This window comes from Halichoeres trimaculatus, unplaced genomic scaffold (genome assembly GCF_033239565.1).
Source record: "Halichoeres trimaculatus isolate MK-OKI-2021-1 unplaced genomic scaffold, fHalTri1.1 fHalTri1_scaffold_2, whole genome shotgun sequence".
Classification (NCBI taxonomy): Eukaryota; Metazoa; Chordata; class Actinopteri; order Labriformes; family Labridae; genus Halichoeres; species Halichoeres trimaculatus.
In genome coordinates, this window is record NW_027437180.1 from 33,393,123 (window position 1) to 33,409,613 (window position 16,491).

Here is a 16,491-nt window from a genome sequence, read left to right on the forward strand (position 1 = left end):
AAGACATGGGCAATTTAAGAGTGCAGTGAAGAAATCCTATATACCCATAGTCTGGGCTGTGGTATAAACGTTGGAACAATGGAAACCATGTGCTGCCACGTTAACAAGCTCTTTGCATACCATGTGATTGTCCTCATCTTTGTTCGTATTTTTTCTTTGTTTTTACTGATTACTTTCACTTGAATCCAGCCTGAATTAACTCGGAGGTACACTGGATGTCGAAGTAGAGGAACATAGTGTCTCACAAAGCCACCGCTTTGACCGCCAGTCATTAGCGCTGAAATCATAATAGACTGAATGGGACTGAATGGTGTTTCCTGCAGGGTTTTAACACAGGTTTGTAGATGGCCTGTGGTGAGTGTGAGCATGTGTGTGTACGAGAGTGTGTGTGTGTTCTTACTTCTAATCCTGTCTCCTGGGACCTCTGTATCCGGTTGATGGTCTTCCTTAGCAGACATGCTGGATGGGATTGGTAGTAAGGCCCTCTATAATCCCCTCCTCAGCTGGTGGCCTGTAAAAGAGCTGCCCATTGAAACCCAAAACGTGTTTGTGAGGAAGAGAGCGCGCTGAATACTCAGTACTCAAACAGGAGTATCTATACTTTGACTCAAGAAATAAAGAATCTATAATGATTCGCACAAGCTGCACAGAACAAAACATCTTTATCTTTAATTCTCTAACATTTCTCCTTCTCTTCCTCTCCTTCGTTTTGGTTTGGATATGTCAGGCACAGAACAGCAGACAGACAGGGGACATGTAAATTTGATGTTCGAGAGCCCACAAAGCACTGGAGCCTTCAAGGCCATAAAAACCGACAGCATATTTTCTCAAATAAGCAGCCGTAGAGTCTTTTTTTTCCCCTCACACACAGACACGCATACACACACTCAGTGTTAATAGCTTCATAATTGTCAGGGGCAGACCGTTGAGCATAATCAGGAGACTGCAGCAAGGCGAAGACCAATATTTGTAATTTACAATGACAGATAGTACATTTTTATTACCCAGGGGCTGCTGGTTTGTTTTGGGATGCGATAAACCACACTCATCCACACACTTTTTATCTCTCACTTCACATACTCACTCACTCACACTTACCCTTTTCCTAAGTATTTCCTTTCTCTTCCCTCCTTCTCTTTCACTCTTTCTCTCTTTCACACACACACATACAGAGACACACAAAGTGGTCCAGCCCCAGACAGTGTGTGACCTCGGGGTCAGGCGCATTACAGAGAACAGACAGACACTGAGTCAGGGAGCAAAGTTCAGCTAATAGCAGGAAATCACAGGTACGCACGCTCAGGCAAATATACACAAATACATACACACAATCAATCATATATAACCCTTTCATAAATACTTAAGATGTCTCTGAACGATGTGGATTGAAAGGTGAGACTACAAACTGATGTTTTCCCTTCTGAAAAAAAGATCCTCCGATATCTTACTCTGGGTGTGGAGCTCAACCACTAATACATTGTTGTATTGCTGTGTTTGAGGTTGTATGTCAGATAAATGGCTTAAAATACAAATTAGTATTATTGCACCTCTTCTGAATTAATAAGCAACTTAAAGAAAAACAAAGAGTGAAACTGAGAGACACAAGTAATGCTTTCAGTTCAAAAACATACTTGAGTTTAAAAAGATATGAAGCCTATTAGCAAGAGTAATAGATAACCAATCCAGTCTCTAGCTAGCTAAAGTTACTGTTATCTAGATGGAACTTAAATTACTTTACATTTTAAAAGCTTTACACGCCAATGGAAACAGGGTAAGAAGACTAGGCTTAGAAAAACACAACTCTTTTAGTTGCAAGTTAGCTACTTTTAGACAACAGCTAATGTTAGCATTTTAAAACATTAACTAGAAGCTAACACCAGCTACTTACAAACTTAACCCTTATTTATCATATTGTATGTCTCTTACAAAATGAAATGTAGGTATTCTGTCACTTTCTATCTAGTGCTAAAACAAGCTAACACGTTGCTAATTGACCATATTAGCTGTCAAACAGTTTGCTTGAAGAATAACACCACTGAATGTCCATCCAGACTTTCCCCTACTGTTGTCCGATCAGATGGTCGTAGGTCTTGAGATGGTAAATTTAAACTACCAAGGTCCAGATCCAGCCCGCCAGAGCTTTTGAGGAGAAAAAACTGTCATTTAATCTATTTTTTAAATGAAATGAAAAAAATAGTATCTAAAAAGTATCTCGTGCCATAGCCTGCCTTCAGTCAAAAATTACCACAAATTGGTTGCATGCTGAGACGCACTTGTGGAGCCACTAAAGACAGCATGCAATATAGAGTCATAATTTGCCCTTTGTGAATATTTGGTGTATATATGTTTATAAATCATATGTATGCTTTGGATCTTGCAGGATGATTTAAAGTTTTATTTTTTGCACATTTAAATATTGTGCTATAGCAGCTGTACTTCTCTGTTTACGTGTCCTGCTGCTGAGTTTCAGCCACCATAAAGTGTAGTTTATTGTCGTAAAAAGCCACGCAAGGAGCAGATGAGGAGGAGACAAGCTCTAGTTTGAAGGCATATCAAGCAGGATAAGGAGCTATGTTCTCTGACCGTTAGGATGTAAGTTATTGATTAAAAAATGGAAATGTCATATCATTTGTAACCTGCAGCTATCTTTTTGAGGAATAAAATGTTCCTTTTTTGACACATTGAATGGGTTCTCTTTCGTGATTAGATGACCCCTCACCTACAGCTTGAAGACTTAGCACAAAAGCTAGCATTTAAGCATACATACCTTAGCATGGACAATAAATTATGTTTACAGGCAACATTTTTGAACTAACATGTAAATTTAAACCCTATTAAGTTACAGTTGGGGTGAAAAAAAATCCATAAAGAATTTGTCTGGACCGTGATCTGGTTTCTATGTCCTGTTTTTACTTAAGGGGCAACTCAGCCACCATTTAAGTTCAAGATTAAGCATGTTTGAGGGTTGACTTAGTATTGTCACCATGACCTGAAGCTGCCTTTATGTTTTGACCCAAGATCACTTTCATCAAGCAGATATTATTGTCCTCTTGTTAGACTCTAGACAGGAAGTTGCTGGGATGAGGTTTTAGGAGAGAGGTCAGTCTGATTTTGTTTTTAACTTACATTCCTCAACCAGCAGAAGGCAGTCACACGGGTAATGAAAAGTATGAGCCATCTTATTTTGCTTTGTGACAGCCTAAAACTCTCCTGTCAATATAACTGCTTTAACTGCTGCTATACCAGGGGTGTGGCCACCAGGGTGGCAGCGGCTACTGGCACTGGGGTGTTTTAGCCACCTAAGTGGCAACCTCCAGTCTAAGATGAGACAGTGCAGAAGTGCTAAAACCTGCTGTTTCTCAAGTGTTTGCTTGAGGCTGGCTCCGGAAGTAGCTGAAGTCACATACACACCAAGCCAAAAAAAGCCATTTTCAAAGCAGAAATTAACCTATATACAGCCTGGTTCAAAAAACGTCTCCTGTCTGAGTCGCTAATTTCACTATCCACACACACTGGACGGAGGGTGGATTTTTTTTCTAACTCGGCAGTTTAAAGGATATTAAGATCGCGAGCTCACCCAATCAGAGGCACAGCTCAGGTCATATGACTGACAGGCACCCTATAACTGTACGCAAAGCCCTCGCTACTTCCAATATGGCTGCAATAGCGGATTTACGTCAACAGGCGGGTGATGTTAGGGGAGTCTACGTCCATCAATTACACAGTCTATCGCCGCGTTTCCACCCAGCAGACCGGTCCGGTTTCGGCTCGGTACAGCGCACATTTTGTGGCGTATCCATTGACTTATTCCGGGACAGATCCCCAAATAACCGAGACGAGCCGTCCCACTTTTTGTGACCCTTTTGTACGGGTGCCAGACTGACCAAATCCGCTCTCAGAAGGTGGAGCTATAACACCACAGACCTTTGATTGGTCTAAAGAATCGTCACTTACCCCGTCAGCGGATGCATTTCTTCATTTATTAGCAGGGTAAACTGTGTCACGCTGCTACGGCGTCATGCTATTGTTAAACAGCTGCGGCTTTCGGCATCCAGCTTACACGCCACCTACCACGAGAGGGCACAGTTTGCTGTGGGAATGCAAATGAGATCAGGCTTAACTGTACCAAACTGTGCTAAACCGTACTGAACTGAACCAGACTGCTTGGTGGAAATGTAGTCACCCTGTCTGGCCATCCCCAGCAGAGCTGTCAATCAGTTTGTTCACTTGAAGTTTTAAAACCACTTTACACTGTACAATGTGTATTATTTGTTATATTAGCATTTAGCCCACTGTTTTAACACAATCTATGTATGGTATTCAAAAAAAAAAGAAAAAGAAAAAATATTCAGTGTGCTACCTTTCTAAAGTCTGTGCCCCTACCGAGTCCCCCAAGAAATACATTCTAGACACCCCTGTGCACTGAAGCATGCCTGCAGCTCCCTCTAGTTTGTCTTTTCTGAGCTACCATGGCATCGCAAGATGTCAATGGCTTATGTAGATATAAAAAGGTAATTTTAAATCAACAGAAACCTAAAGGTATATCTGTACTAATGAAAATTTTTCTCCATATCCCCCAGGTCACTCCAGCTAAATGCTGCTAGAAGCTGCACATTGTACCTCAAATGATGGTTACATTTAATTTTATATCATCTTAAATGATAGATAAATCATAATCCTTGTGCTGTAAAATATCAAATTTCTAAAGTAGGTTCACAAAGTAAGGAAAGATTGTTTGGTGTAAATTTGGTGTTCTGTGGTTTTCTGATAATACTTGTTTCCCTTTCCAAGATGAGCTTCTAAAATATGCCGGTAAGCTGTGTCGTGTCACACCAATTCAATAGTGCTTTGGTTCAGTTAATGTCACAGGAAACAATCAAAACCAAAACAAATAATTTCTGTAACGCCGTTGAATGTTTAAAACATCAATAAACCAAAAGACACACATTTATTGTCTGAGAGGCGACATTTATAATTAAAAGCATATCCTTTTCGTTATCCCCTTGTTCCCTGATTCCTTATTTATTCAAACATGAATGAGAAAATGTTTCTCAAAGGCTCCCGACTCATCAATGACCATTTCTCATGTCCAAAAGATTCACAGGTCATTAGAGCAACACAGGTGAGCGGAGCTGCACTCTGATGTGGAACTTTCAAATGTCAGTGATTCATACTCTAATTGAAGAGGAAGGATGCTCGTGCTGCTCAGCAGTCAGTTAGTAGGACTGAGAATGTGGAGGCTGGCAATCAGCATGGAGAAGCTGTGTGTAAAATGTGTGTGTGTATGTGTGTGTGTGTGTGTGTGTGTGTGTGTGTGTGTGTGTGTGTGTGTGTGTGTGTGTGTGTGTGTGTGTGTGTGTGTGTGTCAGTGTTAACAAGAGAGACAAATAAGACACACAAATAGGACCAGAGAGAGGGAGAGAGGGAGAGAAGCAGGTGCATCACTAATGGCTTTTTAAAAAGGTTACAGCGTAGAGCTCTTCTTTTCTAATGGGGCTCCGGCTGTGCTTGAGAAGCAATTTCCGGAAAAGATAATGTTATAGAGAGAGTGCAGAGTTCTCTGTGTGTGCAAGTGTGTCAGTGTGTGTGTGTGCTTTGTCGTTAACAAGACTGACAAACACAAACTCAGAGGAACACAAAGAGGGGCGGAGAGAGATTTGGGCATTTGAGAGAGACAGAGAGATAGAGAGGAGTTGCCTGTGTCTTCATTTCAAAGTAATTGTGCTATTACATTTCATTTATTAGCTTGCTGACTAATGCCTAATGTGGGCCAGTGGAGGTCTCTGGTGAAAAACATTTTAAAGTGCTCTTTTCTGTTTTAGCATATTTTTACATCCCTAATATGCTGTTTGATTTCATAAACATTAAGGCTGCTTAATTCTGAAAGCCTCTCTGTGGGTTTGCCCTGTTTTTCAGGTATCCACAGTTACACTGCCACCCTGTGGTCAAAGAGTATGACTACAGCTTTTTGAAACAAGCTCTTCTACAACTGATGGTTTTTATTTATTATCCCTTATGTCCAGGAAGGTTATTCTTGTTAACTTTGTAGAGCTTTCAGTGACAGACTACACAATCAAATGAGTCAGAAAAACATATACCAGCTAATAATTATAAACAGCATTCATGCTGCATCTTGCCACTAGGGGGCAGCAACCTCCCATCAGTGTTTGCTGCTTCTTTTGTGTCCAAAAAGGAAAATATTTCACTGAACACTGCATCTTATTGCAAAAACTAATTTTTTTTTTGTTAATAACTATAATACACTTGACATTCTAATAAAAATGGGGCTTGATAGCAAAGTTTGAGTTTCAAAGCTTTAACAGCTCTTTGACATCAGGTGAGACATTATGATTTGCTACAACAGAAAAAGCAAAGGAATAAACAACAATTTTGAAAATGGGAAAAGTTTGAATTATGAATTATGGCTCCTTATCACACGTAGGACTGGATCCCATGGAAAACTTGCTGAAACCTGTTAATTAGCTTGTGTTATTGTCAAGATACATCAAAGATTGACAAATATGTCTTTATACTTGTAGTGTTCACAGCGATTGTTGAATAATGATTTAAAATATAAAACAAATTTCCCCAAGGAGAGCTGAAAACAGTGTAAACAAGCAGAAATCTGGCAGCAAAATGTGGCAATTACAATTTATTTTGGTAAATAAATACAAAACAGAGACATTTTGACATGAAAATAACATTATTTGGACGATTATGTTGTTTTATACCTCTTCAGTTGTTTACAAAAAAATTCAGACTGAAGAGCTTTTCTGAAGGTAATCTCAGAGCTGTAATGAGCACCTTCTGCTATAACAGGCATTAATAGGACGCCTCAGCAGGGGTCCTCCTAAAGGCCTGCAGTTACACACAAGCACAAGTGTGTCATTATAGCAGCTACGTTTGACAGTTTAACTTAAGAAAACAGATAACCAAATTAACAGTAATGCTGCCATACAATGTGCTCATTATAAACGTACACACGCATTTCATTTCCTCACACACAAGCACTCACACTCACGCACAAACCATTAAAGTATCTCTTGTATATAGCCTAGTGCTGTCTCTCCTGCTCATTTCACCTGTCTTCACTGTCTTCTCTAACAAAGCAAAACAAGTCAGAAGCCAAACACTCTTATTTTCCTATTCTTTTTGATTTCACACTCTTCACAGCTTCAGACAGCATCAACTTGCACACACAAGTTAAGACGTATCAATAATGTAGTTTATATAGTGTGTAAAGAAACCTATATACTGTACAAAACTATACAAAACTCAGAGGTCTCACCTCTGCGTCACACACTGGTCTGTGCCATTGATTTTTTAAAATCAGAAAAAAAAGCTGTGATAGTGACATGAATGAACAGAAGCTTTTGCATCGGATGCAACTAACCATGAGCCGGCCTGACAGCAGCCATTTTGCTCTGATGTCATCCTCAGATTGGGAACCTTAAATACTGTCATAATCTTGCACTGCAGAGTTTTGTGGTTTTAAGTAAATATTTCAAACATAGGACAAACTATTACTCTGTCATTGGTCCTAAATGCTAAATCAGGCCACACTGAAGGTAAAACAACAAATTTCATTAGCTGTTTTAACTTTGGACAACAGCACATGCTGCAGCAGCACATAATTATTGTAAGGTAGTGATGTAACTGTATGTTTTTATCTAATCAGAATATTGTTGTATTGTTTTGTGTTGTATTGTACTGTTGATCTACATCTTATCACATTATAGTGAAGTGTATTTCAGAGTAGAGAATTTGAAGGAACTAAACAGAGTCATACTGTATCCTATTGTGTCCAGTCGTTTTGTGTAGTATGGTATGGAGTATTGTATCATATTATACTGTACCGCACTGCATCTAACTATATCGTGATTTATTGTATCATATTGTATTGTAACATACTGTATACTGTGTTCTGTGTTGTGAAGTTTAGTGTGTCGTATTGTATTGTACCACATGGTATCGTACTGTTGTGTTGTTTTGTGTCGTAACCAACTATAACATATCATATTATCCATATCATGTTATATTGTAGTGTATCATATCATGCTGTGTCGTGTCGTACTGTAATTAGGGATGGGTACCTTTCACATTTGAAACGATACGGTACCAATGCCCGGTACATGGCAACCGCTACCGGTACTCAGTGGTACCAATTTTCTGTACTTTTTTGTGTTTATGTGGTAAAAAATATCAATTTGTTCAATAATAAAATAAGATTTTTTTTTCAATCTAATACATTTATTCCTCAGTTTATAACCATACAATGCTGTGTTCATGTCCAGTATGGAAAATCACCTACTCTTCCACTCTCTCACAGTCACAAGGATGCATTTAGGTACCTAAACATGGAACCTTTGGGTTTTATGTGAATCAGTACCTGGTACTTTTGACAGATTTTGGTCGGTACCTATAATAGTACCTATCTCGGTACCCATCCCTAATTGTAATGCAGCGCTATTCACTTAGCATCCCGAGGCGGCCTGAACGCAACCCTTGAGTGGCTCAAAAGCAGCTGTGAAGTTACTGGGATTCAGCTCTGACGAAGAAAACCTCTTTTACTTACACTGACAAGTTCTTAAAAAAAAATTCAACATCAGTACAAATATTGACAGCAACACCTATCCTAACCTGGCAACTAACCCACAATGTATTGTGTCATTGAGCAGGTGTGTTTGAAAAGTTAGCATCAGCAGTCCTACACAGGTGAAAATAGCATGTCCCTGTCTACCCTAAAACAAAAAAATCAGCATGGATAATTGTCAATTTAATCCTGTATGGACTGGAAAGTATTTATTTAATTATTTCACTGCCAAGTTCAAAAATGCGTTGCAGTGCTGAAAGATACAGGAGAGTACTTTGCACGTCTAATTTAGGAGACAGATGGGGCGGTGAAAAAATACGATGTAAACAAGTAGGTGGACTCCCGCACACTGTCTAACTTGCAAGAAAATAATTTATTTGCAACGTTACGGTCACAGACCTTCATCATGCAAACAGTTTTTTCAAAAGGGCAGAATGTCTTAAACAAGACGTGGCAATCGCACCTATGGCCTATCATCATCATGACGTAACATCTGCACCAGAAAAATAAATACACAGGACATCAAACACACATTGACTTCCTGACTAAGATAGTCATCATGATGAAAGCCTATTAAAGGCCAACAAATAAGTCTAAAATAGAAACATCAATCACAAAATATGCAGTTTAGGGGACATTAAAGGTCCATAAGACAAGTAACATGAGAAACATTAGATTTAACTTTTAGTTGAGACAGTCCATTGATGATTACATCACTTAATTCCCTGAGAGATAAAAAGCCTAAAAGTTGGTTGTGCCCCATTCTTGTGCTTTTTATCTCTCGGGGAATTAAGTGATGTCATCATGATGACTTTCTGAGTCAGGAAGTCAATGAGTGTTTGTTGTCCTGTGTATTTATTTTTCTGGTGCAGATGTTACGCCATGATGATGATTGGCCATGGGTGCGATCGCCACTTCTTATTTAAGATGTTCTGCCCTTTTAAAAAAAAAATGTTTGCATGATGAAGGTCTGTGACTGAAACGTTGCAAATAAATCATTTTCTTGCAAGTTAGACAGTGTGTGGGAGTGCTGAAAGATTAAAATGTCCAAAGACGCCACACTGAAAAACATGCTGCGATTCAGACAAACTTTACTGGGGGAATTCAGAGTTTGACTGCGTACTACAGTAAAGCCGGGTTGCATAGCTCAGGAGAGGACCACAGCAGCTTAACTTTGCGAAAAATGTGCCCAGCTCATGTCCTTACTCTGAAAATCCGTCCCGACTAAATTTTTAATTGAAAAGCCCTGCTGTAACGGATTATATCGTGACATATTAGCAGATCATATTATATCATGTCATGATCTGTCATGTAGTTACACATTGAAGTTTTTTTATGTGTTCTATAGTATTTCAGTTGCATTGTACAGTTTTTTCTAAATTTCACAACATGTTTTACCTGGCTTTATCTTGAGTCTTGTCCTATTTTGTATTGTATAACATCATATCCTCAAATATTTGCAAAAACAGCATAAAACAGTGCAGTTACACTTCCCACATTTGAGATTCCCACCAACTTAACGCTGTCAGAGAAAAATGGCCACTGCATGAAAAGGTGAACACTATTATCCCAAACAAACACTACTGGAAAGAAAATGAGATTAAAATAAATCAGTTTGATTAAATAAAGAACAGTGTGTACCGAAGGTGTTGAAGGTAAAACAAAGTGAGACTTTTCTGCAAGCTAAACAAAAACTTGACATGAGTATAGGTTGTAAATATTGAATGACACTATCTGAATATTTCACAGCTTTGACGTAAACCTACAGACATTTATTAACACAGACCTGAATAGTAAGTATATGGCAATGTCATTCACTTCACTTCAGGTATAAATCAACTGATGCCCCAAAACAAATTTGGTGTCACAAGCACAGCATGTGTGTGTTCATGTAAACCTCTTCAGTGAAGTCAGCAGCCAGATTAAACTCATAAACCCCAAAACAAATAAGATACAAACACAGTTCACTGAACTCTACAAAGGTTCTTCTGTGCTATTTATCCAAAAGGTGCTTTCTTCTTTGATTGCGTCTCTTCTAAGTAAGAAAAAAAATCTGTACTGTTATTCTCAACAGTACCTGCATTTTGATGACACGAAAGTTTTCGTTCTCAATCCTTTTCCCTCATTTTATTGTCCTGAGTGTTACCAACGGTCTTTTTGAGGACGATCATCCAGTGAGAAAGATTTCTATTGACCATAAAAAAACAAACACTGTGGTTTTTTTAATTGATCAAGTGTTTTATCAAGTCATCCCCAGCCAACAGTCTTTTGAGTCACTGGTCTTTTTGGACAACAGGTCATGAAATAGGACACAGTATTGCTTCATCAGCTCTGGCTTTGGCGAGTCTTTCGTTAGGTCTTTAACACCTGAAAGAAAGAGGAGGCCATCTTGAAGGACAAACAGGACAGAACTGGGCAGAGAGACATATATCCATCCCTACTCCGTCCTTGGCAGATGACATGTTTCAGCCATGCATGCCGTGTGCACATGCTCCTGTTCTGCCTCTCTCGTGATTGGCTGGACCTTTAGACCTGGGTGGATTTGACTCGTCGGAGAGGATTTCGTCCTTCGGGGTGAGCTGGGCAAGGTGGGGGGATCTCAATGGGCAGGTCTAGACTGCGCTGGTGAGGCAACGCCGCGAGGGGAGGAGCACATCGGGAGGGGTGGGGGACGGGATTGGCTGATGGTCATGTGATCTCAGAATACGGTAACCCTGGAGCCTAAAAAGAGGTAAAGGTACAGGTGTAAGTTCAGGAAGAAGTGGAGCTATTACTTAACTATTTGGAGTTAAAAATTGAAAGAAAGAGCACATCACTTTGCTAGAATGCAAAGATATGAAATTAGGACATGAGAAAACATGTACACAACCGAAAGACAATCAATATCTGATGTATTTAGATACAGTTAAACAACAGGGTTATCACTAAGTAAAATAAATACCCAAGACCAAGAGCTGAGAGCACTCCTAGCTGCTCTGTGAGGTTGTTCTTCGGCAGTCAACGCTTTTAGCTTCTTGCTAACACAGACATGCTAACATGCTCCTGATAGCAATGCTGCTATTCATATTTGGGCAGGAGTAATGTAGGCCTTTTGGTGTAGCATCTTAACTTACCATTGTTTTCTAATTACCAGTTAAAGAAAATACCTTAAAGCAGCTCATGGGATTGTCATTAGATCAGAAAGTAACACGAGTTATGATAGTGATGGTTATAATTTGAAATATAAATGAAAACTCTGATTTAAAAATTTGCACATAACCACAAATGTAAACCTTCTGGTGTCAATCACTGCTAAGGCTAAATGTTAATTTAATAATTCAGTTTCATTCCTCTATGCTGCTGCTGAATTGACGACCTACTGTTCTCTCTGTTAAAAAAGCTAAATCAAGTAAGCTAGCTCAGAAGTCCCCAAAGCATGGGTTGCCAACATGTCTTCAAAAACAAAAAAACAACAAAAAAAATTAACAACGGCATATTATTATAAAAATATATGAACAAAAAAACAGGGGTTATATTTTTATAAAACTAATGCAAACAGAAAATGTTTGATCTGTTTTTCCACATTTTTTCTAGACTAGACTCTCTATACCCCTTTATGTCCAAGCAAGGATGATGATGGCGCCAATGGTGGAAAGTTAATCCAGGAAAAACACCAATACATGCACACAGAGCTTAAACATTTTTAAAAGCAAACTTAAAACTTACCTTTTACTTATTTATCTATTTATCTATTGATGTTTGGATCTTTGTCTTCTTAAAGTTGTTACTTTCAGCTTTTCAATACTGTATCTTAAAGTTTTAGTTTTACATCATTTCTCTTTTACTGCGTTAGTCTTTTAATATTTTATTATCTTATTTGTTTCTTTAAATTTGGTTGTTTAATTTTCTTATTATGAGTTTAACATTTTACTTGACCTTCAGTGTTTCCTCATTAAGGTCTCCAGATAGCATTTCCACAGTTCCTCAGGTCATCTGCAGGGATTTTAATTAACTGTATTCACCTTGTGCACTAGGGGTGTGGGTTGGTGGGTTGGAGGTGGAGGCTTGTACACTGATGTGTGTGTTTATATGGGTTTATCAGATCGCTTAAGATTATTATTATTATTTTTTCTTTTCTTTTCTTTTCTTTTCTTTGTCAAGCACTTTGTGTTGCCACTATCCTGCTTAAGTTTGATTAATTTAAGTTTGATATGCAGTCATATTCTAAAGCAATCAACTAATTAATGATCTAAGGTCTTCCTTTGTTTATTTTTGGATTGGCCCATTGCTGTATTCCCAGAGACTGGTAGGGTTTTGCTGTTTTGGGGGTCACAAGCTGAACAGTTTGGGAACCTTTAAGCTAGCTCTTACTAATGTCTATGTTGGCTGGTAAAACAGAGGAAACATTTTTCTTAATTATTTTCCCCAAGCTGTTATCTGTAAAAAGAGACATACATTGTGATGTTATTTTGACTGAAAACTAAGTGAGACTTGATTAAATGAAACGCTCACTCTAACCTGAGTTTTCTCACTCTGATATGTTAGATCACCCATGTGGTATCAGTGTAAAAAAAGGGTGATTGTTCCTCTGTGGACCATGAAACTTTAGCACTTGGGAGAAATTCATTTTTGACCAGAGTGAAAGTAGATGAATTGTAAATGGAAAATGATCTAACCCCCAAACTTCTGAGAGGGAGCTGTAGTCCGTCTAATCGACATTATAACTGGAATCTAAAGGGCAAGCATTCACCAAAATGATTCCCCTCACTAAAAGAAACTTGAAAATCTCTGAATAAATGATGTGTTATCAAAGCTTCTTCTTTATTGATTTCCCCCATCCCTTACCTGGACGCCACTTAACTTTTCGAGTGGACTCTCCACACGGGGCAGAGTAAGGAGGGGCAGCCCGATGGACGGCTCCGGGCGATGTGGAGGTGGACTAGGAGTCGGCATTGCAATGTGGGTTGGCTGAAAGTTGTTGATTACACATGAAACCTGGGAAAGTGCAGAGACCGGAGAGAAAAGAGAATTAAAAGGAGAGATTTTTCTCTATAGTGGTTCAGAGATGGATTTTCTGGTGAACAAAATGTCTAAGTGCCATTGTGAGGGATGGAGGACACTCGTGTTATGAGAGACTAGAACGAATGAAAAACAGGTGGACACATAGAAAGAAAGCTCTTTTATCTTTGAAGTAGACTCTGACCGTGGTAGATTTTACAGAAAATGTATCAAGCGACAGGATTAAAAGTATGATAATAAAGATTCATATCAGTTTCACCGTCTCTCCTGCACTTACATCACACTTACACTCCCTTTGTTCTTATTCATTATACAGTTTAAGCTGAACACTATCATCATATCTGGTAGAAGAAAGGAAGAACATGCTTTTTCTCTCCATAAATCCTTTTCTCCTTCTCACCAGGAAGGCAGCGATGGCTCCTCCGGTGACAAACCCCGCCAGAACATCATTCCAGTGGTTTCTGTGCTCAGTCACCCTCATCACTCCCACCAGCACAGCCAGAGACAGCAGCACCAGGCACAGGGTGGGTTTGGTCAGACGGGTCCCCTTGGTGCGGAACACCAGAGTCACGTACATCTGAGGTACACGGAGAATAAAAACACAACGCATTATTTATTCATTGTGAGCTGGAACAGGTGTTGGATCCACAGGTCTTCAGTGAGCCTGCTGATATCATTCAAACAGAGCTACTGCTTAAACAGCTTGAAGAGGCCACAAGAGGGCGCCCTCTGCTGCGATTTCACAGCAGCTGAACAACACCTACAGAAAGCTCAGTGAACACAGCTGCAAGCTGCTTCTTAGAATGACAAGGACACAGCACTGTAAACAAAAACAGATTAGGAGCAATTGAATCAGAGCTGAACACTTTTACTAAAGCAGAACTTTTAGATTTTAAAAGTCGTAGGTACTCAAGTTAGTCTTTAAAATGAGGATTTGTCAGGTAATGGCTCAGAGGTTACTTCCCTTCAGAAGAATCTGGTGTTACTTCTGTTCTTTCTTCACAACTTTTTCAAGGATTTTGCTGTTTTTTTTCTTTTTAAACTTTTTTTTTATTATGGAGTTATTTGTCAGACTTGTACAAAATGCTGTGAAGGGGTGTAGCAAAAGCCAGCAAATAACCCATTTAGTTTGGGCTCTGACTCGCAAATAAGAAATTATAATGGCCAAACTGTAACAAGCAACTTAAATTCACTGACAAAAAAGAAATTTCTTTCTTGTGGGCACTCTTTTTTTTCTTAGCAACCTTAATCTAACCTGTTATCTCAGCTTATACATGTAATATTTGAGCAGGAGTATTTTGATATGTTTAACTACTTCGCCAGTTGTTGCTATTTCTAGGTTTTATTGTCTTGTACGATCACAAATAACCTGAGCTACCTTTATTTACATTCATGCTGAAAATGATGTGTAAACGAGGCTCCTGTCCTTAAAATAATTCTTACAGATGTAGAGGACAAGATCGAAGAGCTAAAAGTTGTGACATCAGCCTCATTTTACAGCTGTTAAGACCAGTTATTATCTTTAAATAGTGTTTATTTAATTTTTTAGATGGTGGTCAGTTAATTAGCTCACCAATGTATAGTGAATAGGTGACCTGTAGGGTCAGGATATTGTCTCACCCTGAAGAGATTACAATTTTCATCCAAGCACTCATTCAACTATTCAACCAACAAACCAAATGTACAAACTTCCAGCTGTTTGCAATGAATAAATCAAATAAGAACAATATAAACTGCTCAACACACCTTATATTATTTTGTGCTTTTTCCAATTTCTACAAAAAAAAAGCTATTTTTACTGACTATTTCAGTTCCAGAATCATTCAACCCCTATGTGATGAGCATATTGAGTACTTAGCTGAGCACCCTTTTGCTGTTTTGACCTACTGCAAACATGATTCAGAGCCAGACATCAGCTCCTGGCAGAGTTCCTCAGGAATCTTAGTTCAGTCCTCATGGGTAGTGGCCTCCAGTTCATCAACAATCCTGGGTTTGCATGCTCAAACAGCTTTCTTCAAATCCCACCACACATTTCTGTGGGGTTCAAATCGGGCAGCAGGGATGGCCTTATACTAGAATACTCATGGACTTATTTTAAAACTAAGCCTTGGTGGACTTTGAGGTGTGAATTGGATAATTGTCCTGCAGGAAGGTCCAACAACATCCAAACTTCAGCTTCCTGACAAATGGTGATGTTTTCTCCTTAAATTTTCTGATATGTGGTACTTTTGGGTCACCTGGTTATGATTGGCTTTGATGAGGCAATTATTTACCGTCAGTACAAAAGGGGCTGTGATATATGCTTGATAGTAATCCTCACTTTAAAATGAGATTATCAGCACCAATATTGGTGGTTACAGGTTATTTTAAATTGCTATTTCTTAGCTTCCAGTTTGGGTCGTCCAGTACTGGATTGCTCCAGGGCACATCTAGGTCCCTATGACAACACCACACCAGCTGACGAGGTTTAGTAGTGAGGAGAGTGTTTTTCCTCTGCTGAGAAAAATTTCTGTGATTAATTTTTATAGTGATGGTGGATACAGGAGCCTAACTGTCAGACAGAAAAAAGGACAGAAGGCAGAAGAAACGGGAGAGTGATACAGCCCGAGCCAAAGGCTACTTAGCTAAGCCGTTTGTGCTAATGTTCATTCCAACCCACAGTCAGCAGTTATTCTGCAGTGGTCTGTTCAAACTTGAGAGTCTATCAATAAAATGAAGAGTGAGGTTACGCTAGCTCTGCTTGGTAGATGACTGGCAGGACAAAGCTAACCAGGATTTGCTAACGTTTCACATTACAGACATGTCTAAGAGCACCGGGCTGCCAGCTGTGCTAAATAATAATAATAATAATAATATCCTTTATTTAACCAGGTAAAAAAATAATTGAACCATAAATATAA

The 16,491-nt window shown here is 39.0% G+C and overlaps 1 protein-coding gene across 2 annotated transcripts in view; it reads right to left on the reverse strand.

The window, feature by feature from the left end:
* Positions 1-9,972: 9,972 nt before the first annotated feature.
* plppr2b (phospholipid phosphatase related 2b) overlaps positions 9,973-16,491 on the reverse strand; it is a 79,250-nt gene continuing 72,731 nt past the window's right edge. Inside the window, exons 6-8 of one of the 2 annotated variants that reach the window (XM_074665299.1) lie at positions 13,992-14,168; positions 13,434-13,567; positions 9,973-11,314 (exon numbers count right to left, since the gene is read on the reverse strand). In XM_074665299.1, coding sequence (XP_074521400.1) covers positions 11,206-11,314; positions 13,434-13,567; positions 13,992-14,168 — 420 coding nt within the window. In that variant the 3' untranslated portion in view covers positions 9,973-11,205. Of the gene's footprint in view, positions 11,315-13,417; positions 13,568-13,991; positions 14,169-16,491 lie in introns of both variants that reach the window. The other variant, XM_074665300.1, reaches the window with a different exon arrangement.